This window comes from Nesoenas mayeri (assembly GCF_963082525.1).
Source record: "Nesoenas mayeri genome assembly, chromosome: 2".
Lineage (NCBI taxonomy): Eukaryota > Metazoa > Chordata > Aves > Columbiformes > Columbidae > Nesoenas > Nesoenas mayeri.
In genome coordinates, this window is record NC_137543.1 from 27,576,072 (window position 1) to 27,601,932 (window position 25,861).

A 25,861-nucleotide genomic window follows, 5' to 3' on the forward strand; every position below is an offset into this window, starting at 1 on the left:
CTCACGTTCAGAGCGCCCTCGAAGGTTACCACCATTTTCACACCTCAGTGGGTATTGCCTGCGTCGAGTTCCTCACCACCAATCTGCATCCTCAGCCCCTTGGCAGCAGTTAAATCAACTACAGCACTTCCCTGGTATTCATCTTTGTCACTACAGCGTTTCAGAAAAATACAAATAAAAAATAAAAACCACCTTTTTTTATTTTTGATATTGAAAAGAAGCATGTTGTTTCCCCTCTGCGCACCTTCCTGCTGAACCCGCCCTCGATTTACCGCTCCGTGCCACGACCACCGCCGACGGGCTGCGGGTCCCTCCCGCTCGGGGCTCTCCGGGCACGGCGGGGCGCAGAGAGCCCGCACGTCCTGCCGGGGCAGCGAGGGGCGGGCCGGGCCGGGCCGCGCCTCCCCGCTGCGGACCCTCCTCCGGCGGCGCTGCGGCTGGCGGCAGGCCGCAGCGCGGCTCTTCGGCCCGGGAGGCGCCGGCACAGCCGGCACAGCCGGCCCGGCCCGGCCCGGCCCGGCCCGGCCCGGCCCGGCCCGGCCCGGCCCGGCCCGGCCCGGCCCGGCCCGCAGCGGCGGCAGCACACCCCCGCCTGCTCCACCGGAGGAAGCCCGGCCCTCCCCGCTCATTAGCCCGTGACGGGGAGGTGGAGGGAGGCAGGTCCGGCTAGCCCAGCCCCCGCCCCTCCTCCCCGCCCCGGTCCCATTCATTCCCAGCCCCTTCCTCTGCGCTCCTTCCCCGGCGCTGCCGGTCCGGCCGCCTCCCCGCCCCACGCCTCGAGCCCGGCAGCGGGAAGGGCCCTTCGCGCCGCAGCCATGGCCGCCGAGGGGGTGGACGAGCGCTCCCCGCTGCTCTCCGCGCCCGGCTCCGGCAATGTCACCCCGACCGCGCCGCCCTATTTGCCGGACAGCAGCCCCCGAGGTAAGGCCGCCGCCGACCCCCCCGCTGCCCGGTGCCGGCGAGCCGCCGCCCCCGGACCTGTCCCGGGCAGGGGGGACGGCGGGGCGGGGCGGACAGGCCCGTAGGGGCTCGAGGTGGGGGGGCCAGGCCCCTGCGGCCGCGGCGGGGACGCGGCGCCTCCGCCCGGTGACGGCGGCGCGGGGGCTCCCCCGCCTTTGTCGGTGGGAGCGGCGGTGCTGGGGGTGACTGCGGGGCCAGGCTGGAAGCCGCCGGCGCGGGGGAGTCCTCGCCCAGCCCCGGTGTGGGGAGGACGAACAGGGAACAACAGGTAACGCCGGGTCGAGTAGGCCGTGCGCTGCGCTCCGGAGGGAGCTCCTCAACAGCCAGGAAAAAAAGTAATTGTTTGCAGTGGCAGAACAAGTCCGAACCGGTCGGCTCATTATAACTCACTGCATGTTGGAGCTTGCAAGATAATTGTTGGACTTCGGTTTCCCTATTAATTAGGAGCAGGATTAAGTAAAAGATCCTTAACTACGAGCAGCCGAACTCGGCGCAGGGAGCAGCTGCAGGGTGGAGGCGGAACGCAGGCGCGAAACGAAGTCTGCAGGTCCCCGGGCCGTCCCCAGTGCCCGCCGATGTGCGTTACCCAGGGAAGCCGGCTGATCAGCAGTCAGTTTTCAGTAGGCAAGGAGCTCTGTGCAGCGTCGTTGTTGGAGTCCAAAACCACTAGGATGTCCTTGCAAACACGTTTCAAGGCCATAGCTGGTTTTGGCTTTATTTTTAAAGCAAGTCAGACACTGTAGTTACAGATCCGGAATTGTTGCTTAACAATATGGTTTTAACTTTGTCTGACAGAGTTGGAAAATCATCTTGTTGTTCAATACCGAATATTTAGTAAGGAAGTGAAAAAAATTAACTTAGAAAATATAAATCAGGAGGTTTACAAAATATATTAATAGATTCTTTTTTTTGCTAGTTAAATGTTATGGAGCAGAAAGCAAGCCGGGGGTAGAAAGCTGAAGAAATCAAGGATAAGATTAGAGTAAGTTTTACTAGCAGTAGCCTTTAAAACATAACAGTCCTGATCTCACAGGCTCCAGTGTGTTGGCTCCTTCTTAAGGACTTTAATGTAATTGTATAGTTCTTTTACATATATATGTAATTAGAATGCTATGAGTGAATGTGTCTCTGTTTTGAGTATTTAAGCCTATGGAAAGTCAGCCCTCTTTGCCTTTATCAAAATGTATTTCAGTTATTGCTGTAGCTGGTGTTGACTGTTGACTTTCATTTGAGTTGCACGAAGGAATATTGGCCTGAAAAACAGCAGTGGGTTGTTTTTCAGTCAAATTGTGTAGGATTGGCATAATCCCTTAAGTTTCGTAGCTTTAAAAAAATTCAGAAATCCTTAGTTTAAATTCTGTCATTTGATGTTTTAATTCTTAGTAGTCCTTATCCTGTACCTATTACTTTTGTGTATGTTTCAATCTGGTTTTGAAAAGGTCTTTGTAGATTTAAAAAGTAATGAAAATGCATCAGATCAGTGGCTCTTTCTTGAACCTAGGGTAACACTCATGATCTGGGAACAAGCTGGCCCCTTCATGCTCACTTCAGTTGGTGTCTGTGTCCTGCTGCCCCTTCAGACAACCTCTGTGACTCGCTTTCACTCGCTCTGTGCCGCTGGCAGGGTGTGATGCTTCAGATAAGAGGCTTGTTCCCAAATATGAGGAGGAACCATAGAGCTCTCTTAAATGTCAGACATCTCTTTGTAAGTTGAGGGTCTTGTTTGATTGGTCCGCGAGCAAGCAAGCATACTAGGTAGCACTTGAAAACGGCTCTACAAAACTTACAAAAAGATACCTAACGAACAAAATTTTGCAGAGCTGTCACATAAAGCAGGTAGCTCTAGTTTCCTTGCTCTGTCAGTTATCCTTAGTGAAAGGATCTATGCAAGCTAAACCTCCTTTTTAGCTAACAGCCAGTCTTTTCTCTCTCTCTAGCGCAAGTCTAGTTGTAGAGGGAAGAAGCGTTCTCGTGGGGAGATGGGGTTTGCTTCCAACCCCCTTTCTGCAGAGCTTCCTTGCTTAACATCACTTGACTGGTGTGGAGCTGTAGGGGAAGGAGGAAGAAGCCCTTTGCCCTCCAAACTACCAGCTGAACGTACATTAATAGATTTATCCCTGTAATTATCTACTGTGACCAATATGTCATTCTGAGCTTTAAATTAAGAGAGGCTGTGATTTGAAAGTAGGCTCCTCTTGCCTCGTTGGGCTGCAGCGGAGACCCAGCTGACCCCTCTCCATGTGAGCTGCTGGGTGGTTGGATTTTGGTAATGGCTCAGTGTCTGTTCCTAATGATGGAAGCAAGAAAAATTCTAGATGTGGAGTAGGGCACAGTGTTTAAGAAACTTTTCACATAGACAAGGGAGGGACCATCAGCTGTGCTCCCTGTAGTAGGGTAGTTATTCAGCGCTTTTTTTCTCATTTTGTGAGGGGATCAGAGGGTTGTTCAGGCTTTCACAGTTCTTAACTACCTGTCTCTGGCATAGATCACTAACATTTTTTCCTCACCCACCACCCCCTCCTAGGTCAGGATTAAAAACCTTTGATTCATAAATGTTTGGTTATTTAACAAATAACAAAAACAACCTTATTTCTGTTTGACCTGGGTAAGCTGTGGTTTTTGTCCTTCCAAATACCAGGGAAGGAATTTCTAAGGTTGAATATGTGGTATCTTCTGCAGCATCTCTATCCTTTGGGGGTAAGAAGGGAATCATAGGTTAGTCAGACATACTGCATGGCATGGCACTCTGCTAATCTTTCTGAGCTAATTACTCTTGGACTTTTTTCTTAAAGAAAAACTGATAACACAGCTGTAAACTTGTATGTCAGCAGCAGGAAATTCAGTATTATCATTAATTGTGTCTTGAAACTCTTGGTGTGTACCTGACACTTGCCCACCATCCAGTCACATGCAACATGATGGACCTTTTATGGGCTGTTTTTAGATGTTAGCCTGAAATTCAAGGTGTCAAAAAAAAACCAAACCGAAACAAAATACATATGTTAATGTGCTTTGTAATTTTTTTATTAAGGGGTAATGAACTGTGAACTCTGAGACAATGCCTTTATTTTCCTTTTCATATCCCCTTCCCCCCCTGCCCCCAGTATACTTTTCTTTAAACTTAATTTTGGTGGATTTGCTGGTTTGTTTTTTGGAGATCCTCCAAATGCACTTTTTCTTTAAGTATGAAGGTTGCGGTGCCAAGATACCTCCGGCTTTCTGCTTCATAGCCAATGTTATTTGCTGCAGCACCACTCTGAAAAGCAGCCATTATTCTCTTGCTATCTGAAATTTGCTGAGCCAGCAGGACAGGAACAGAGAAGCTGCTTACCTGGAAGCCGAGCAGCTCCAGTGTGAGCCTCGAGAGGTGGCTGGCGGTGTCTGTAGGTGCTCACACACCTCATTTAACCAACTTTACAAATCTTAGAGTTGCTTCTTGCAAGTAGGGTATAGGATATTATAAATGTCTAGAGGGGCATAGTTGTCATTTCTTAAAGTATTCCAGGATTGTGGAAAGCTGAATGGCTGAGGGGGCTGTGTGTCTTTTTTTTCTGTTTTATTTTCTAATACCCTTCAATATACTTTTTGCCTTTCCTTAGTACAGCTGCCCAGTGTCTAGCTGACAGAATTGAGAAGTTGCGCTTTAAACAGAGAGGACAAAGCAAAGAAGTTCTGTAACATGATTGCTGCTTTTCAGAAAGGCAGCCTCAAAGCTGGGGTTGAACTGCAGGAGTGTCTCGACAGAGAATTTGGTATGAGGTGTGCTAGACATGCGTTTTACTGTATGGCTGTCTCTTGTAGCCAGCCAGCGTGTCAGCTGCTCGCTGCAGGAGCATTCACAGCTGCTTACAGCCAAACCCCACTTTGCAGCAGCCTTGGCTTTGCCACTTGTAGCTCAGACACTGCTGTTCCCATCATCCAAATCTCAAACCTGGATTCTGCAGTGATCAAGTAGGCTTGAGATTGTTTCCAGTTGCCAAAATATGTGGATGTTGGAGCTTTGTTTTGTGTATGTTTTTCTTGTTTGTTAATTTCTTGTAATATCTCCTGTCTTGCATGTGGCAGTCTTGTACTGAAAATAGGGTGTCACAGGACTGCAAAAATATTGTTATCCTTAAAAATTTTTTGACTAGATGCTGTATTTTCTCAGAATACAGTTCCTCAGGAACAGAAAAATCAGAACAACACTCTTAAGTTACTTAACGTGTTTTAAGGACGTTGTTTTCTACAACCAGTATATCAGAGCTGAAGGTGTGAAGTTCAGTTGCTCAGGTAACAGAGCATCAGTTTGTATGTTGACTTCAGAACTGCATTGCTGCATGTAAGTTAATTTTGTTTCTCATCTGAAATAATTAAAATGCGTAGGATGTGATTCTGAGACCCTCAAGGTGTCCAACTTCCTTCCACTGCCTCTGTGAGTTAAAACCAAGTACAGGTCTGGCTCGTTTGTAGGCCAAACAGCAACAAGAGCGAGCACTGAACAGCAATGCTGCTTCTAAGGTTTATGATGATTTTTGGATCTGAAGGGCAGGCAGGGTTTCTTATATCCCTCCAGCTTATGACATTCACTTTAAAACAGAGTGAAGGAGTGATGAGTGCTTTCTTACAGGCTTAGATTTAATACTTGAGCCTGTCAGCCCTGACAGCAGTCCGTGATTTCCCTCCAGCAGACACTGCTCTGTTCAGCACTGTTTGCAAAGTGAAAGTAGGTTGATCTCTCATTGCTTCCTAGAAGATTTTGTTGGCTGCTAGGATGTAATTATGAAATCATTTACTGAAATCCAAGGCTAATAATTTCAAATTATTAGTATTAAAGAAAGTTAACTATGAACTACTAAATATGCCTATTCCTTGTTTGCTTACCTGAAGAACCCTGAACTTCTCGATGAAATAAAAGCTGGTGCTATTACACACCAAGTAATTGTGGTAATAAGCTTGCAAGAGGTTGCTGTGTTGAATTGTTTTCATTCCATGGATTCTTCAACCAAGAAGGATCTTGAGTGTTTCCTCCTCAGTTTGTTAGCCGTGGGGTCAGGACTGGTGAAGCCGAAATCTGCTCTTCCACAGGGGTCCGAGGCTGCTGTATTTCTCCCTTGTGTTAGCGTGTCTTAAGTGACTTAAAAACATCCTTGTGCATCAGCGTTTTGGATCTTGGACAACAGAAATATTTGGAACCCTTAAAAGCAGAAGCTCTGAGCGTTCAGTTCATCTTTTTTCTTCAAGATAACATACGTTTGCTGTTGCACTCGAAAAAGCAGCACAGTTTATGCCACTTCTCATTCAAGACTTGTTTCCTTAACAGAACTTTTCTGTATTTTTACCTGCAATATTTGATACTATATAATAAATAGTTGACTGTGTTTCAGTTTCTCCAGATGTTTGTAAATGCCAGTTATGGCTCTTTTGCCTGTGTCTTGTGTGTTGTGGGGGGGTTTTGTTGTTGTTTGTTTGTTTTTGTTTCGCTTTTCTTCATAAACCAGTCTCTGGTGGCTACTAATCTTTAGTGGGTTTGGGCTTTGTTTGGGGGTTTTCGCCCCGCTTTTCTAAAGAATGTAACAAGTTGTTTTGAAAATAAAGTTGTATAGATCAGCCTTTTCTGTGATCCACTTTTCTGGAGTTATGTATGGTGTGTTTGTGTTGTTGGTATGCTTTATGTACAGCTATGGTTGATGTTTAGGTACACAGAAGTTGTGCGGAAGGGGGAAAAAAACCTTAGATTTGTCTTATGTTTATACTAATCAGTAACTTTTTTTTTTCCTTATTTTCTTTTGTTCTGGTTTTTTTTCCTGTATTCCCTAGATAGAGACTACATTTGCTGATAGTGTTTTAGGATCCTCTGGTTTTCAACTGAGATTTCGTGGTCTCTTGCAGCAGAGCTCCCTCCTCCGTACACGGCCATCGCCAGTCCCGACGCCAGCGGCGTTCCCGTCATCAACTGCCGCGTGTGCCAGTCGCTCATCAATTTGGATGGCAAGCTACACCAACACGTTGTTAAGTGCACAGTCTGCAATGAAGCTACGGTAAAATGGATTTTTAGCCTCGTCTTTTTGTGGGGGGAGGTTGAAGTATGTTGTTGGTAGAATTCATGTCCTCATGTAGGAAGGGTGAGTCCCTCCTGCTGTCCCTGCCCAGGACCTGCCAGCGCAGCTGGCTGCTGGTGTGGCTGTTTCCTTCTGAGACAGAGAACAAAAGGCAAATATGTTGTTTAAGTAATTATTCCTCTGTAAAGAAGGGTGAAACTGTTGTGATGAAAAGAAATGAAGAATTGAATTGTTAAATAATGGAAGAAACAAAATAACTAAACCACACCTCTCCCTGGATGTGTGCTTTCCTCCTGTAGTACTGTTCAGTCAATTTGTTAGCTTGCTAACAAACCACAGCAATTTTGAAATGCAGCAATTGTAGGTTATGTTCCAGTGATCACAGACATTTTTGCTTCTCCTCCCCTTTTCTTAATTCAAATCTTCAGCTTTTGACCTCCTGCTTCTGTTTTTTTCCTTCCCGCCAATTTCAGTTTTGGGATCTGATACTGCAGCACCACACAGCTGCTGGGGCATTTACATGAAAAACACTGGACTGGATTTATTTTATGTATTTTATGGAAAGGATTTTTAAGTTATTTCCAGAAAACAAGAAGCCTTAAATCTGTAGCAAAACTTTTTTTTTTTCCCTCTCTCCAGGTAAAAGAGAGAGTAGAGAACTTGCCATTAATACTCATTTTCCCTGCCAGTGTATAATGTTTCAGGCCAAACAAAGTATCTTATAGCTTTTGAGACTTATGATTTGCTATATGGAAGGGATCCAGAAACTTGACTCCCAGATTGGAAAAAGAGAATTTCAGTGCAGTTTAAAATAAGACTACAGTTCAGCATATTCTCTTAGTGACTGAGAGGCAGACTGAAGTCCATTCACTGTTCAGTACCAGGTATGGAGGCTTTCTTGATGTTCTCAGTGTTTTTTTTAAAAAATATGTCACTACTTAAGCATATATTTTAAAAAATAACTATACTGAAGTCTTGAATTCTTCATTGCTGAAAAATTTTGGTTTTTTTTCCATTAGTTTGCAGAATCTCTTTTTGTTCTAGTGAAGAAATCTGCACTTCCTTCTCTGAGCAAAGAGAGAAAGCTTCCAATGTTGTCTTGACTCTCAAGTTTCCTCTGTAAGAGGAACTTCAGTTCTCTGTTAGCAAGAACTTGTCACTGGAGTTGTTCCGCTTTATCATACTGTTGAGGAAAAATATGAATTGCTATGACTTCTGATGTGTGTTCTCTGGTGTATTTTTTTTTCCTTGTTTAGCCAATCAAAAACCCTCCTGCAGGGAAGAAGTATGTTAGATGTCAATGTAATTGTCTCCTTATCTGTAAGGACACATCTCGGAAAATAGGATGTCCAAGACCAAACTGGTAAGAATAAAAAACTGTAAGTGCCTTGAGATAGTTTTCATTAAAGTAACGGTGCTCTTTGTGTTGAGTATGTAAAACTAAAAGAGATTCAAGCCTGAGCCTCTGTACATGGACAGCATTATTGAATTACTGCAGAGACAGGTTGTGAGAGTGTCAATTTTTAATTTTTTTTTTTTAAGGTTAACTTCAGAAAAGGAAAAAAAAAATGTATTTAGTGGTAGTCTCACATGTGTGCTTCCCATTTTGTCTACATTATAAGGAAAAAAATGGTATAAAAAATGATAGAGAAGAAAATAACTTGTTTCTGGGATTCAACATTCCTAATTTCTTGCAAACTTAATTATTGTAAACACACAGGTTGCTCACTTTGTCTGGTTCAGAGTGGGGACTTCAGAATGAAACAGGAGGGGGAGCAGTAGGGTGCCGTCAGTCCTGATCTCCCTTCTTTGGTCCACTGAGTGTTCAATCTCTGCTCAGCTTTCAACTTGAGTTTACACATTTGTTATAACAGGAATAAGCACGATTGCCGTAGTGAGCATTGTTACTGTTTGGCCTAGGGTGTTGAAGATCCCACTGTGGTAGGAGTATCTCGATTGTAGGTGGTGCAGTTCTAATAGGAGAAGCTGAGATGAAGGCTAGATCTGCAGCTACTTGAATGGAAGCTCTACCATACCAAGTGCGCAGGTCACCAGTCTGTTGGCTATTCTGGTTTTGAAACATAGTTTGAGACTTCAGTGGGAGGGATTTTTTTTGTTGTTTAACTAATCGAGTGTTTGGGAAAACTTCAAAACATTCAAAAATTTTTCTCAGAGTGAAAAAACTTTGAAGGAGAATGTTGTGAATATGCCCTAAGTGGAAGGCTCCGGATTGAAGGGAAGGCATCCAGAATACATTGTGGTCAGACATGGGGAGAGATGCAGTGCAATTTAAATAATACTTCATTTTAACCTTCACTTTTTTCATGTCAGGAAGTCTGATCCTCATTCTTCTTTGGGTTGATTAATTTGAGTGCTGTCATTTTGGACAGACAAACTGTATAATTAAACTGGAAACACATTGAATATAAAAGCACATACTTTTCCTGTGAATTGATGGCATTTAGTCAACCTGGGGTGTTTTTGTTCTTTAATGCACTCCATTTGAATGGAATTTTTACTGTACAAAGGTGGACAGGCTGCTTATATTGATATGGTTGTCAGTAGTGTGGGAAGGAGGAGTATCTGACTTGGGAGGATGAACTAGGTTATGGAAGAGTCCTTACTCTTCCTACAAGTTGCACATGGGTATGTACATTCCAGTTCATGGGCTTGCTCAGTCTGAGTATTAAGATTTTGTTTTCCTGAGAAGTGTTTCTGCCGTATGATGGCAAGTCTTTGATCTCTACAGGGTTCTGGCTTGCATGGCTGATCTTACAGTGAAAGAGAATGTTTGCAGAACTGAAAAGGAAAATGCTTTGGAGAGAGACCAAAACTGGGTCCATCATCTGTTTAAAAAGCAGATCGTAGTTTAAAAGTGTAAGATATTCAGTCGTAACTGAGCTAATTGCTTGAAGGCATCGTCCTTCCCTTTTGCTAGCTTAATTACATGTACATCTAATGTTCTTAACACAGTAGACGCATCATTACTCTTGGTCCAGTAATGCTGATCCCAGAAGAGCAGCCAGCTCAGCCTGCCTTGCCAGTTCAACCTGATGGAACTAGAGTGGTATGTGGGCACTGTGGAAATACGTTCCTTGTAAGTAAAGCACCAGATTCTCCTTCTCACCTCACTGTGTTATCACTCAAGCTATTTGTTGTAAGCACTTTTAAGAGGTTATTGTCTCACTCTATGGCATCATTGAGAAACTAAAGCTGCTTCTATGCTTGTACTGCTATGGATGTATGGTCTGTATTTGGTTATTTTTACATGCATTTCAAGGAAACTTTTAACCATCTTTCTGTGCATGCATGGATAAAACCCGTAGTCAGTCTTACTGCTTAGTGATGTAAGAGCAAACGGTGCAGGAAAGGAAGGTAGGCTTCCTGGTTCTGCTGAGACTCGCAGTGATGGTTGTGTTCTGCTGTGGCTAAGAGAGCAGCTCTGCTGCTACTGTATAGACCCCTGAAATCTATTTGTTACAGCACTTGTTAGCATTTCTGTCAGCTGTTAGAGAACTGGAGATTCTGGTTTAGATGTGAGGCTGACAGTTGATCACATTTTTGAAGTATAAGAATACTCTTCTTCAGTTGAACTGTTTGCAGCCTTTTACATGGATAAAGGGCTGCCCTACACAAATTTTGATTTGGGAACAGTCTCTGCAGTACACAAGTAGGTTGGTTTTAGCTTCATCATCTAGCCCTGCTAGAAAGTTTGTCATGTTTGTGAGTTATGGGAAATGACTGAGACAAGGGGTACAGCTAAAGGACCTGCAGAGTCACCGGAGTGGTGGGATGTCCCTGAAATAAAGGATCATAAGATACAAAAAGGCCAGAGAATACTCAAGTGCATTTTCTGAAAGGAAGAAGGCAGCTTAGGGGATGGCACTGAATGTGAGCTTGTATCAGCAGTGAGAGAAGTGTGTGCTTGTGATGGGCTCTATAATGGAATGGACTTGTGCCCTCAAATCTTTACTTCAGGTTTATGGATCAGTGAGACGGACAATAATGGTTTGTTTAACTACTATAGTAGATGATGAATACAGGGAACAGGAGATGGCTCTTAACCCCCCCCCCCTTTTTTTTTTTTTTAAAGGAAAACTAGTGATTTGACTGAATTTACAACTAATGTACTATCTAAGAAACCATTAAAGAGATGCTTGAGAAATGCTCTATCTACTAATTCTGTCTATGTATTAAAAATATACAAATATTCCTATTATATATATATAAATATTCCTATTATAAACCTTTCAAAAGAACAGTAATCTACAACTGGAGATATCTGGAGTGGGTATTCTGTTTGCTTTTTATTTAAATGCAAGTCTATATGTGACCTTAACTAGTAAGAACATATGCAATACAGAATAATGTTGCTAACAGGAAACTACTGATCTATGAAAGAAAAAGGCTGTCTCGAGTACATATTCTAAACCAGGAATCTTTTACTAAAAGTTGCCTTTTCTTTTAGCTTTTTTGGTTGGTTTTTTGTTGTTTTGTTTTGTTTTGTTTTTTTCAAATATAGTAGCATGTTACAAACTGTTAAGTACCTGCAGGAACACTGTAGTTTGATACAGAGTCATAATTTAATTTTGTAATGCAATTACAGTTTTTAGCACACTTTAAAACTGCACAGGCAAAAGCACTGCTGTGGAAGAGTTACAGTATTAAGTTTTAATGTGGTCTCTTAACACAAAAGACCATCTCCACTGTGATTTTTGGATTGGGATCTTTTTTGGGGGGGAGAGTCAGTGTTATGAAGTAAAATTATAATTGCTAAATCATTGGCCTATTTTTGATGGCTTTCATAAGTATGGGGGTTTTATTTATCCCCTATTTACCTTTTGTAAGTGCAGTCCAAATTAATTTTGTAGTTTACACTATGAACTTTTTAGGTGAACATAAGGGGAAAACAAACAAACAAAACCATAAAGATTGTTTTTTCCCTTAACTACCAGATTATGCCTAGAAAGGCTGAGTTTTCTAATTTGGAATTTGCATGTGATTTCAGAGCTGATGGTTGCTCTTAGGGAACTGCATCATTTTGAACTTTGTAGTCTCATCTGCCAGTAAGACCAATTTACCACTTCACAGTACATTGAAAAGAAACCTTCAAAATCACTAGAAATTTGAAGCTTGTATTCTGCTGAGTTATCAAGAAACAAACCTTTTTTTTCTCACATTATACAGTTAAGGAGAATCAGGAAAGTTTTAGAGGTTTGAGAGTAAGCAGAGAAGCAAAAAAGTAGAAGTGCTTTAGCCAGCTTGGAAACTCAGCTTCTGTGATGGTGGTTTTTTATGAGTCTTTTGATATCTCCACACTGTAAAGCAAATAGGGAATGCTAGATGCATCTCTCAGCAACTCAGTAAGATATCTCCTTTACTTTACTTGGCAGTTAAAAAATAAATAAAATAGACAAGCAAAACTAGAATCCCTGGGGTGAAAAAGCTGAATTGTCAGTTGCTTGTTCTGTCTTCTTTTAAGAGTATTAACTTGTTCACCACTTTTCTAAGATTATTTTTTTCCCTTTTCCCATATAAAAGCATAAACATGGGCTGTGCTTTCCCTGCCTTTACACGTGGGGAGTGTTGTTTATAAATTATTAAAAGTGTGCTCCGTGCTATGGAGTGCCTTCAAGTTACTGTGTCTCAGCTGGGAGGATGACTGAGCACTCAGGTGATACTGCAGCTGAACTATCACTAGTTATTCACATTTTGTTCATCAGATTATTTTTTTTCCCTCGGGTAACTGGATAGGAATCTTTTCTGTGTTAAGGTTTCTGGCAGATTTGCAGTTCAGACAAGTGGAAGAAGTGGTAGAAAATAAAAGGAGGGCAGGATGAGAGTTCAACTGTCTTGCTGAATCGCAGTCTGACCTGGTTTGGGCTTTTTGAGAGCTGGGCTGTGGCTGAGCCCAGTTCGTTTTTGCCAGCAGTAAGTCATTCCCTGCCACCCCTCTCCCAGGGTCTCTGGGAGGAATTGTGGGTGTCAGTGGCAGGCAGGGGAGGGGTGTCCCTGTCCCCCCTGCCATCCTACTGCAGTCAGAGACCCTTGAGGACAAACAGCCAGGACCTGGCTGTGTGAGTACCAGCTGTGGGCTGAGCGCTGCGGTTTGTCAGTTGTGCTCTGTCAACTCTGTTTTTTTTAAAGCTAATCAAATACGAGCAGTATTTCTTCTAAAATAACTGAATAGAAAACCCTTTAAATTCTTTAGAAAACTAGTAAATGCTGAAGTATTTTTTTGCTTTCCCAAAGGACCTGGGGGAAGCAGAGGGGAAGCTTTTTTTGGCAGATGTGCAGCTGTATGTACAGAGGTGTATGTATATGTGTCTTATTTGTTTGTTTGGGGTGTTTTGTTTGTTTGGGTTTTTTGTGGGGTTTTTTGTTTGTTTTTTATTTTGTTTGTTTGTTTTTTCCTCTGTCTTGTCTTGAATGCATTGAGAACTATTGTAGGCTTAAGAAGAAAGCTTGACATATTTTTCTAGCAATTCCCTTGGTGCATGTCTGGTTTTGTCCCAGTTGAAACATTTAAGAGCTCTCTGAAATCCTCATCTGTCTTTCAGTACATCTAACCAGGGATCTGGCTATTGTTTATTGTATTGTTTCAATGGGAAAAACACAGTTTGTGTTGTCAACAGAGTGCCAAATTTCATGTAAGCGTAACCTCAAGTTTTCTTAACAACAAGAACCAACATTAGGGTACTTAAAAGCACTCTGAAGTATGAGTAAGAATACCAGCTTAAAACATGATTTAAACTACTCGTTGAACCCACCAGAACTCCAAGAATTAGAATGTGGGTGAAAATAACCTCTCCCTACTGTGCTAATGTGATCTGAATTCTTGTAGTTTGAAGGTTTTGTTGCATTTTATTTTTGTGCAATTATTTCCAATGTGTGCAGAAGGCATCATAACAGCGTTCCTCATATTTCCAGGTAACTCTCAATGAAAACAGATAATGTTTTTTTCCATCAAAATTTGGAGCTCAGATGGGTTTGAATTTTATCCATCAATAATTACAGCTAATAATCGGAAGTCTTTCAATAAAACCCTAGAAAGATCATTAATGAGTAACTCCAGAAATCAGGTTGCCTGCCCTGCAATAAAACTAGTGTACAGGAGTGAAGTTGAATTACAGATACATAAAATGTAAGTCCAGGATTTAGATTTGCTTCTGTTTCTGGAACTGCAGTTTATAAAGCTGAAAAGACAGCTCTGAAGAAGCCTGTCTACATCCCTGGTGCTCACAACTGCACCTTAGCCCACTTTTGCTGTGTAGAATTAAGTGAAACTGAGTGGTTTTTGTCAGAGATGCAGGCAAATAGCTAACTTGTTCTCTGGTAGGAATGTGGAAGTAGAATTAATGCTCCTAAAGCCCATTGTTCAGGTGGGGAGTGCCAACAGAAGCTTTCACTTTATTAAGGGATAAAATACAACTCTGCTAAATCAGTTTAACCAAGTCTTTGTAAACAAATAAATTTAAAGAACAACTATGTAACTGGTAGTGTATTGTAACTGGACACTTCAGAACCAGGCAAACAATAGTGAATTTCTTCTTAGTGGGGAATTAGCCTCTTTAGAAGTAAATAAAAATGAAGAAGACTTTTGAGAGGCAGGAAAATGCACTCTAAATACTACAGATCAGAACCTTGCTCACAGCAAAACCTGCCTGTACTGGCAAGGCATTACTAGCCACATCCTCCTTCTTTGCACATAAGATCATAAATTCATTCATGATATTTAAATGGTGCTGTGCTGTATGTAGGTTCTGCCTTCCCTGCAAGGATGGGCTCTGATTTTGATCGGTGTTTGTAGCAGTTAGAACAACACAACCGGATTCAGTAGGCTTCTGATTTCTCACAGAGATAAGGGAGATCCAAGCGGAGGCATTGGTGCTCTGCGATGTAGCTGCTTCTGCGATAACAATTTGCATGGTGACTTTTGCATAAATTAAGAGGCAAGGGGAGAGGGGAATTAATTTAATGTGCTAACTACCTCCAGTTGGGAAAGGCAGCAGAGAAGAGCTGCAATTGCAATAGAACTACTTTCAGAGCAAAGAAAAATAGTCATATCCTGTAGACTGAAAATGCTTGTTTAATACTTGTATTATCACAGGTATCTAACAGATATCTAACAGAAACTGTTGGTCTTAAACAAGTGTACAACTGTGTAACCTCTGGGTCAGGTAATTCAAGGTATTATCTTTACTGAGGCTGCTTCCCATACAGGTTTTAGTCACTGCATGGAAGGCTGTGACTATAGCATCTATGGGTTTATACACTGCCTTTTTAAAATGTCATAAAAGTAGTTGATAATGTTCTCTATTGATATAAAACCTATATTTTATAAAGTAGATGTCTTTATTTAACCTTCCCGTAACACTTAACTCTGTTTTCATGAGCGATGGAAGGGTTGGGAAAAGATGGGAAAATGTATCTATCTGTAATTGTGCCAAGGAAAACACATTTATTTTGATTCAGGGTATGTTCATAGTTATGGAAGTAAGAGAAAAAAACTTTATTAATGTTGCCATGTTGCCCGCACTCTGCCTGTGGATGAAACCACATTACGTCAAGCGAATCTAGTAATACTAAGGCAAGGCATGGGAAACTTTCACATGGAAATCCCAATCCTGTGTTGCCACTGACAAAAGGGCATCCCATTGACGGAAGAAAGCAAGAAACAAGTCAAAGAAAGCCTGAGAAGCAAAATGTTTTCACAGTGACATTTAGCATGGTACAACAAACATTTTCTCATGCCAGTTTTTCAACCTTTTTATTTTTTTCTTTTTACAGTGGATGGAGCTGAGGTTTAACACACTAGCAAAGTGCCCACACTGCAAAAAAATGTAAGTTCTCTGAAAGCAAGGGAAATTCATTTTGAGATAAGTTGCCAGTGTTTCTGCCATGAAAGTCTTTGGAGTAAAACATGTCTACCATGCTGATTATTTTGCTGTGCTCATCTGAATTTCAAGGCTAAAGAGCATGTTGCGTGCACCTGAATTTTCCATTCTTCATGCACAAATCAGTAGCTTTGACGAATCAACATGCATTTATTAAAATGCTCTGTCTGAATTGCTAGAGGCAAAAATAAGCTGCTAACAATAGGCAGGAATGAGTTGCTAAAATTAAACTTACGTCCTTGAAATTTTACTACTTTTAATCAATGTTTAAATGTAGAATGTGAATTGCCTTATTGTCAAAGGAAGAAGTAATTTTGTCTTAGTTTGAAAGAAGTTATACTGATTTCATACACTCAACAACTGACTTGTTTAGCATCTTAAACAATAAACAAGGTAGTACATTGTTAATTACTGTGGAATAATTTGTCTACTTATTTGCTGTTACTTCAATAAGGAGGAGAAAAATTAGAATACAAGAGCTGTAAGACAGTTTCATGTTTTGGGTTTTTTTTGGGACTTTTTTTTGAGTATTTGGCCTGTCTTATCTGAGGTTGGGAATACTTAGTTTGAAGTGCTGTTAAAAGCTGCATAACTAACATACCTTAAATTTGTATGGAATCTCAACCACAAGGTGTGAAATAAGACTTACAAAAGTGTCTGAAGTAATATTCGTGTCTTACTGATTAATTTAAATATTTTTCTTCCTTTGATAGTCAAGTGCTACTCCCAGTTAAAGGAGCAAATGTGTTTTTTTGTTGGGAATGGAGAACCACAGCTGTGCTGTATGTTGTAGGAAAACTGGCAAGTCCTTTAGGAAGCAGAAGGCTTAGAATAAATGTACTGTAGATGTTGGCATGGCCTGGCCTTCAGTAGTGATTGAAATCTATTACTGGGGTATGTGATAGACAAGTCCCTTCTAGTGATACGTTTAACCTCATGAGGGTAACCGATCAGGTGTGGACTAGTCTAGTGGATGTTCTAGTTTGCTCTGGTCTTGGTGACATGTTGCTTTGTAAATTGTTGTTGTGATTTTGGTTTGGTTTTTTAGTGACTGTAATTGCATTCAGTCTTCTCAGTCCTGGGGGGAGGGGTTGGTGTTTTGTGGTTTGATTTGTTTTTAAACTAACTGCAATTATGTTTTATATTTTATCATGTCATGCTTGATAGCTGATCACAGCTTTTTTCTTTACTCTCCTTAGGTACAAAATTATTTGCTGTTTAATCTTAAAACACCAAAACAAAAATCCGCAAACCCAACAATAACAGCAACAACAAATAAAACACACTCTAAGCAACAGTCCAAAACTCATTAGCATGTGATCTTTTGGTCTGTCTTCTTTTGACCTATGTTGCTTGTATTTGAAAATACAGCTGGAGCCCAAGGATTTCTTAGTATTTTTGTTTTCTAAAGTGCAAAGCATGCTATCTGTATGTAATAAAACCAGAGCATCTCTGCAGTGCAATTTGCGAAAATTACAGCTTTTGCGGCAACTGAGTTGCAGAATACAAAACAAATTTTAACAAACAGGCATTTTTGTCCTTGGGCTGAGGATGCAAACTATGGAATGCTGTAATTTGGCTTTGAATTAGTTGCTTGGTGTCTTCCCACGTTTGGGATGCGATGGTCAGGAGTTTTGCACTTCCAGCAGCATAAACACTTCTAATGCATGGATTTAGGGCACAGCATGGGTGAGGCAGAGCTTTGAATCGTGATGATGGAATAAATAGCTGCAGTGACCTGCTGCTATCAGCCCTTTGTGTCGTCCCACCTGTAGCCAAGTGGTCAGAGGGGAATGTGGGGTTCTTTATTTCAGCTAATTAATACAAAACTTCTTTCATTAGTAGCTGACTAGTCATATGCAAAACTAGTCGTTCCTTCTTGACTCATCCACCAACTTGACTCAGTTGATGGTTGTCACTAAAAAAAAGAATAGTGAGGCAAAAGGCACCTTGAATTGCTGCTACAGTAGGCTTTTCAAGAAGACAGCTGCTGAGACTTTTAGATTCTCAAATAATTGTCATTATTTTCTTTCAAACATTTTTACAAGTGTGGTCAATGACTGCAAATGACTTGTTTGTGATCACCAGTTTGGAGACGAGAATGCCTGGTAAAACTGCAGGGAAAGTTAGGAGTTATTATGCAAAAAGGTCAATAACAAAATAATGTTCAGGGAAAATAAAGCGATTGTGCCTCAAAGTTCATAAACAAAGGAACCTTTCATATCTGGATGTCGGGGGAAACAAGATCTTGGTTTTCTTGTTTGTTTTCAATCCCGTCTACCTGCTACCATTGTGGTCACAAATTTATTATTTTGCGACATACTTTTTGTGTGTGTCCCACCCCAAGAGTAATTTAAAAAAAAAAAAAAACCAAAACTTGGGAAATATAGGAAATTAGTTGTGATGTAGAGAATAAAATCATTTATTTGGTAAATGACCAAATCTCTTAGGAAATGGGCTACAAACCTGGCCATGGCCATATAGGTATAAGCTGTTTGCAGAAGCGCTGCTGAGGTTGTCCTGCCTAACACAGGCAGTTAGTTGCATGTTACCTACTGCATTGGGACAAGAAACATAGCTAATGAGGAAATTGTTTCAATAAAGTTTTATTTAGGGCAATGAAGCTGGTGAGGGGTCTGGAGCACAAGTCTTACAAGGAGCAGCTGACTGGGACTGGGCAGCTGAGGGAACTGGGGCTGTTTAGCCTGGAGAAAAGGAGGCTGAGGGGAGACCTTATCACTGTCTACACCTACCTGAAAGGAGGTTGTAGCACGGAGGGTGTTGGTCTCTTCTCCCTAGTAAAAAGTTACAGGACAAGAGGAAATGGCCTCAGGTTGTGCCAAGGGAGGTTTAGATTGGATATCAGGAACATTTTCTTGACTGAAAGGGTTGTCAGGCATTGGAACAGGCTGCCCAGGGAACCAGTGGAGTCACCATCCCTGGAGGTGTTTAAAAGGCATTTAAATGAGGTTCTTAGGGATGTGGTTTAGTGCCAGAGTTAGGTGATGGTTGGACTCTTATGATCTTCAAGGTCTCTTCCAACCAAAATGATTCTATAATGCTATGGTTTTATAGTGTAGAGGATGATACCAGGGAATGAGGGAGAAACTGTTTCTTTTACTGTTTCAGTGTTCTTTTGTGTTACAAAATACTAGATGTTTATCAGCCTGTTTCCTGAAAGAGTGAGCAGTTTAAGGAAGGCTTCTGGTATTTTTCTTATTTAATGAGGGAGTAGAAGCAGGAACTGTTTTTTGTCTGCTGCTCTCTTTCTCTAATTATTTATTAAAACATTTAGAACTTGAGGATCATGACTTCATTTACTAGAAAGGAAATTGAATGGTACAAGATTTTACTTCAGAGTGCCAAATGTCTTTTTTAGGCCTGGCATAATGATGAACCCTAATGAATTTATAACGTTTTTCATACCATAAAGTCTGCAGGACCTTCAGGAAAGAGAGAGATGTTGGAACCCCAGCATTACTGTGGAGGTTCGATTCACCAGTGCATTTCAGCTTCAAAATACTGGCATTTTGATCTTCCTCTTAAAAACTTGTCCAAAAGTGTGTCTGAAATTCTGGCAATAATTCCTATTATTTGGTACAGAAGAGATACTGAATTCTGTCTTGTGCTACTCCTCTAATAGCCTATGTCCCTTGTGCTGGTTTTCCCTTCTTCTAATTACTACCTGATGCTAAATTGACTTTGATGTCTTTTATATCTGCTGCTGCCCAAAGGTCTGCAGGTGCTTTTGCTTCTTTAGCAGCAGCTCAGAAAGAAGGAATTGCTGCCTTTGGGATGTTGAGTTCACCCTCATCAATCCCACAATGGAAACAGCTGCTTCTGTGATTTAAAAATGTTCTTTTGATCCCAGTTTTAATATTTCTGAATGTGCTTGTCGGAGTTGCTGCAGTTGGTAGGTTTTGGGGCAGGGTTTTAGCTTTCTTTATTCAAAGTTAATTCGGGTTTCTAATGTGCAGTTTGGGGTGGGTAGAGGGAAACCTCACTATTTAGAGTGGCCCAGTGGCAAATTTCATTGTTAGGCGATGAAAAATAAATCAAGATTTATTTGGATGGCTAAATATTCTCAGGTCTGTTATGTGACCATTGAAACTTAATATATTTATTTCGACTTTGCTTTCTGTGGAAAGAAAAAGGCAGTTCAATTAAGACATTATTTACATTTCCCTTTTTGTGGTATAAGAGGTGATGTTTTTTCCCCAGCCTTTATGACTGAATAGAAGGGGACAGAGCTTGAGAGAAATATGGATGGAAAATACAAATGCCACCTGCAATATTATAATTACAAAAACAAGATCATAAGTCAGACAGCTTTGACAGTGAAGGTCTCCTTCCCAAAGTGAACTTTGTCTCTGTGTGAAATACACAGTGCAGTAAATATCATGTGTGTTTTAGGTGTATTGAACATGACATTTCTATCGGCTTATCTTAAGGTATCCAGCTCTGTAATTGAATTAACCTTCGGAGTACAGAGCCAGGAAATCCTGCAAATGAGGGAACCTAAGGGCAGTTTGGCAAGCTCAATGCTCAGTAGTTCAGCTTTTGGAGACATCTCCTCCCTGTCTCCTTTTATAAAACTTCTGTTTGGTTTGGCGTGCATTTGGCTGTTTTTTTCCACATGTATCTTGTTATCAGAGATATCACTCTTATAGAGTGGCTGTGGAAGTATTTAGGGTGGCTTTAGGGGAGTGTGTGGGAGTGGCTGGTGTGAGAGGGTGGTAAGATACGATTATTTCCCCAACTGGGAATTCTCCCATGCTAATCATCACCTCCCAGTCCCTCAATCCCATCCCAAATGTGTATTCACCATACAGGCTTTTGATAAGAAGTAATTTCCTCAGGGAAGTTAATGATAGGGCAGTTTGGGGACTTTCCTCTTCTGGAAATGTCTAACAGGTGGCTTTTGAGTGGTCGCTGTGTTCAGCCCTTGCCTTGCAAGGCGAAGCTTAGAGTGTGCATGTTAGCTTCAGGCCTGTGGCTTGCTTTTTTTTGTTGTTGTTGGAGAATTTTAGAAATTCCTTGTAACGAAGCAATATTGGAGTAAAGCTGCTTAAACCAATCTATTTGAAGGCTTTCTAAGATGAATGCTTAAAAAATTCTAGTCACATGCTAAGCATATGAGGCCTTACTATGTGGTTGATTAACTGCAGCCAGAAATTTAGTCAGTCATATGACAGATGTGCTACTTCAGTAGTTAAGCAGTGCTTTCTTCTGTTACATATATTTGTCCTGAATATACTGAACTATCATGAGATGAAAATTATTTTCCCTTGCATTTTTGAACAACTACCAACCCAGTATTTCCAAGGGTGTGTTGATCTCCCAGGATGGGATGAAGTTGGCTATGACAGCAGGCTTCAGTATGGTTCCAAAATACTTCTACGATAGATGGTACATGTTTTATGAAGGCATCTCTACCTCTCTAGTCCTTTCAATTGACCTGCGTGTTCACTGTGTTTCAATGGAATTAAATCAAGTTCCTGTCTTCGTTAGTAGAGCTGTATGTGATTGCAAATGTGTGACTCAAGATGTATTTGCTAAACAACACTGAGCTTCTGGAATAATTTTTCTAACCTGCAGTAAATAATGTATGGCTTTATTTGCATTTTATATTGTATTTGACTGAAGCACTGTAATAGTTAGCTTAATGCAGCTGGTAGAAACAAAGCTGTCTGTCTTGGAGTTCCTAATCTACGTGATGAGTGACAGAATTTCCATGAGCTTTATTTACCTTGGTTGTCAGCAGTGATTTGTGCAGCTCATGTAACTTGTTGTACAACTCTAAAAGAAAGTAAAAAGAACTTATCACGTTTCTGAAGTTACTAAAGCTGACGTAAATGTGTCTAAAGAATTTCAATCTTTGGAAATGCTGAACACAAAAAATTTTTTGTTTGTGACTAAAAGTTTATTTTTTATCTTCAAGAAATGGGGTAAGAGTTTATCCACTCAACAGTATTGAGCAAACTATTTCAGGAAATAGTTGGTGCAGGTTATTACTGGTAATGAGATTTTAGGGATGGTAGATCTGATTTCCAGTTACTTACATGCATTAAATGCATTATTAGATGTATCAAAGCTATGTATTGATGTATTAAAAGTCTAAAGAGTGTCTTAGAACCTACACTGAAGTTGCAAAGCAAGCTTAGGTTTTGCAGTCCAAAGGTTATTTGAGATACTGATCTGGGTGCACTGTGGATATGGGAGGTAGACACACTCAAACTGTAGGTGTGGCACCTCTCTCTTGGTTGTAAGCATCTAGACTTTTAGACACTGAATAAGCTTTACCAGTAGTTCCCCTTTAAATAAAATGTGGACTGTGTTCCTTACTGTTTGGTATAATTGTAGACTTTGCCTACAACTATATAAACTTAAGATGGTGTATGTGTATTGGCATTCTCTTCCCCGCCCCCCATTCAGACTGAACAGTTACTATTTATGTAGAGAGCTTTTTTGTTGTGGGGCTTTTTGTTTGTGAATTTAAAATACCATTTCTTTTCTAACAGTTCTTCTGTTGGAAGTGCACTGCCACGGAGACGCTGCTGTGCATATATTACAATTGGAATGATATGCATCTTCATTGGAGTTGGATTAACTGTGAGTGATATACTATGATATACTTGCAACTGTGTGCAGGGGTGTGCGTGTACAAAGGAGATTCCTGGGTTGACCAGTTCTTCTTTCACCACATTTGAGTAAAACCTCCTAAGTTTGTGTGGTTTTTGTAATCTCTATTAAAGCCATGGACTTTACCATCTAAGTTAGCCAGAAAAATGAAATGTTCTGAAACAAAAAAAAGTTCTTGCACTTTGCTCTTCCTCATGTTAACTTTGACTCTTCATCTCTGTAAAAACTTCAGTTTTATGAAAAATGGTTTTCACTGTAGAATTTTGGAACATCTGGCTTTTGCTAGAGCTCTCAAAACTTCCAGGTTTCCAGAAATACATACTGCTGTATAGCCAGGAATGAGAGTTCCACTGCAGGGGGTGGATGGGATTCCAAAAGTTAGAAACATGTATACACACTTGTAATTTGTACAAGGTATAAGGAGTAAAACCCGGTAATAAGCTATTTACAAATTAAAAGGTACATGTAGTTTTCTGAGCAATAGGGTAACAACCACCTGGCTTGCTTTGCTTTGAAGTATGTGGTAGTGGTTACTGGAACCACCTTTCTACCCAGCAGTTTCAGAAGAGCATGTATGAGGAAATACCTGCAGTTTAATTCATATGTGTGATTCTCATTACACCTCTAACTTGCATGATAACCAGAATAATTTTTTGATGTGTGAGCTTGAATGAGTTATGAAGGATTTTCCAGTTTTCCTAATAAAATCAGTGACAGCCAGAAATAAAAACAGACTTTTTTTTTAAACAACCTTACCGAGTTTGAAAATTATGATTCTGTTTTACCATGGGTGTGCCCAGAGGTTTTTGTAGCCTCCATCCTTGGAGCTTTTTGGAACCCAGCTGAGTTAAAACCATGAGCAACCTGGTATGACCTTAGAATTGACCCTGCTTTGATCAGGAAAGTAGCACTAGAGACCTCCTGATGTCCCTTCCCGGCTCAATTATCCTATGATTGTGTAAAATCAAACTAATAAAATATCTGACTAAAAGATGCCAGAACGCTTCTTTTTAATGTGATTTGCTTTTCCTTGAAAAGCAGATAGTTCTGTATGTTTGATGCTTTTGTTTTCTCCTTTTAGGTTGGTACACAGGATTTCGCCAGGCGATTTCATGCAACTTATGTTTCCTGGGCTATTGCTTATCTCTTAGGTTTAATCTGCCTCATTCGAGCCTGCTACTGGGGAGCCATTAAAGTCAGTTATCCAGAGCACAGTTTTGCATAGAGAAATTGTTAGATTATAGCAGATGAACATCTAGTAATTCTGGATATGACATCTTGGACACTTTTAAAACCTTTCCTGTAAGGATTCCATTCTGTTCAAAGTAGTTTTAAGACTGGGGGTCTCCAAGAACAAATGTTCATTGCACTACATAATATGCAAATAGTTTGTTTTGCTGCTAGATTCCCGAGCTCTGAATACTAAAGCTGTGTTTACATGTTCATAACTCTGTCTTTATAGGTGTTGAATTTTATTTCAACAGACAGTATTAAGTTTTACATTTCTTTTGTTATGTTAAAATCAGTCTGCCATTTTTGTAGATGATCAGTAAGAATTCAAAAGCAAGAGTGTTTATAAGTGTTTCTACAGTAGCTTCACATTTGTACTTAACATTTTAACTAAAATTATATTAAAGTGGCTTGCTTTAAAACCTAAGCAATAAGCATTTTGCTTGAACTGCTTACTGTATCTTTTGCCCAAGATCATAGTGACCTTATTCAGGAAACGACAGGTATGAGTGAACTTTAAGAGACTGACACTGTTGCTAGAGAGACATTTGTAAACACTGTACGCTTTGAGATTTTTCAGGTAGAGAGATGCTGTTTTGGTAGTCCAATTAAATTTCCATTTATCCAGGATTGGATTTCGGTTAGGATAAATGCTTTCTTCTCAAGGATCCTGGGACTTCGGTGTTTGGTTTTGTTTTGTTTTTACTGGCAAATCACGACAACCATGCTCGGATTATGGAACTTAACTCCGGTTATTCGTACAAGTTCCTTTACAGGGTCTAAGGGAAGTATTTCATATGACTTGTTTTGTAATACTTCAGTGTCACATAGGTGACAATAAGGTGGTGATGGGCTGCCTCCTACTTTCCTCTGATCATGTCAGATTTTCCCTGTTGGGGAGAGTTGCGCACTGGTCACTGCAAAGGGAGACACTGTAAATTCACGTTAACTGCTGTAATAAGAAATGAGTAAACTATTACTTGGACCATTCCATTAAAATACATCTAGTCGATTTAGCGCTGACTTGCCAAGAGAATACGGAAACAGAAAGCTTTTTCTAATGATGTATTCACAAAGGATTGAGGGACCAGTTCTTGCACTGCCCATATTCATAGTTTTAAACAAGTTTTTGCTAAATTCGGAAGGAATGTCCCGAGTAATTTAGATGACTGTAGTAATTTAGATAATGGGGTCAGATGGGTAAATTAATGTGGATGTTTCAGGGATACATGTAATTTAAATTATCTATGTTCCTGCTAGGACAAAATGATACTCAGATAAGGATTTTGGAGCACAATAAATGTAAATGATCAAACTGTAAATGATCTGTCTTTGTATGACGCTAAATGTATAAAAGCAGTAGCTCAGGATGACAATGTACCTTTTACAAATAAACTAATAAAGAAATAAAGATTATTATTCAAACTTAATATATATTGTTATTTATTTATAAATAAAAATACACAAATGGAAGAATTTCTAGTATGATACAGGAACAACAAAGGTATTATGCAGCAGAGGTGAGCTCTGTCTTTTTGCCAAATGGCAGCCTCAGGAATATAAGAGAGCAAGAACAAATTGCTGTTTTCTTGGTGTGTTGGGAAGAATGAGGAAGTAAATAAGGGATGAGACCACTGTTGGGATTATGTGGTTTTAGTCAATGGCTTATTGAGGGAACACAGTAATATCCTCTCTTCCTTTCCTAATGCTCTTTACATCCCTTCACTGTATGGATTGCTGTGCTTATTTGCATTTTTAACCTTGAAATACTCTTTCCAGTTGTCTTATATTTCAAAATACTGCCTGCCTTCCGCATCCTGAAATGAAATAGTCTGGGGCTGCACAGAAAATCATCCGCTGCTTCAGTGAGGGTGGGAGGAAGCCCAGGTACAATGTTCTATTCATGAATCAGAGGAAGGTGTACTTTTTTTCTTCTGCATTAAGCTGGATTTTATTTCCTATCTTGTGCGTCTTCTCAACATTTCTGAGCAGAAGGGAAGATGCGCAGACAAAGTAATTTATTTTTGCATGGATCAAGATAAAAGCATGATACTTGCTACGTCTTTCTTTTGCAAAGTAGACCATTGCAGT

General features: G+C 40.6%; 1 protein-coding gene across 1 annotated transcript; it reads left to right on the forward strand.

The window, feature by feature from the left end:
* Positions 1-815: 815 nt before the first annotated feature.
* PIP4P2 (phosphatidylinositol-4,5-bisphosphate 4-phosphatase 2) lies at positions 816-23,765 on the forward strand (the record flags this gene model as incomplete). Its single annotated transcript, XM_080340444.1, has 7 exons — positions 816-921; positions 6,832-6,980; positions 8,258-8,364; positions 9,975-10,098; positions 15,792-15,844; positions 22,420-22,510; positions 23,622-23,765. 7 exons carry the CDS (start codon positions 816-818, stop codon positions 23,763-23,765), a joined length of 774 nt encoding a protein of 257 aa, XP_080196570.1.
* Positions 23,766-25,861: the final 2,096 nt, after the last annotated feature.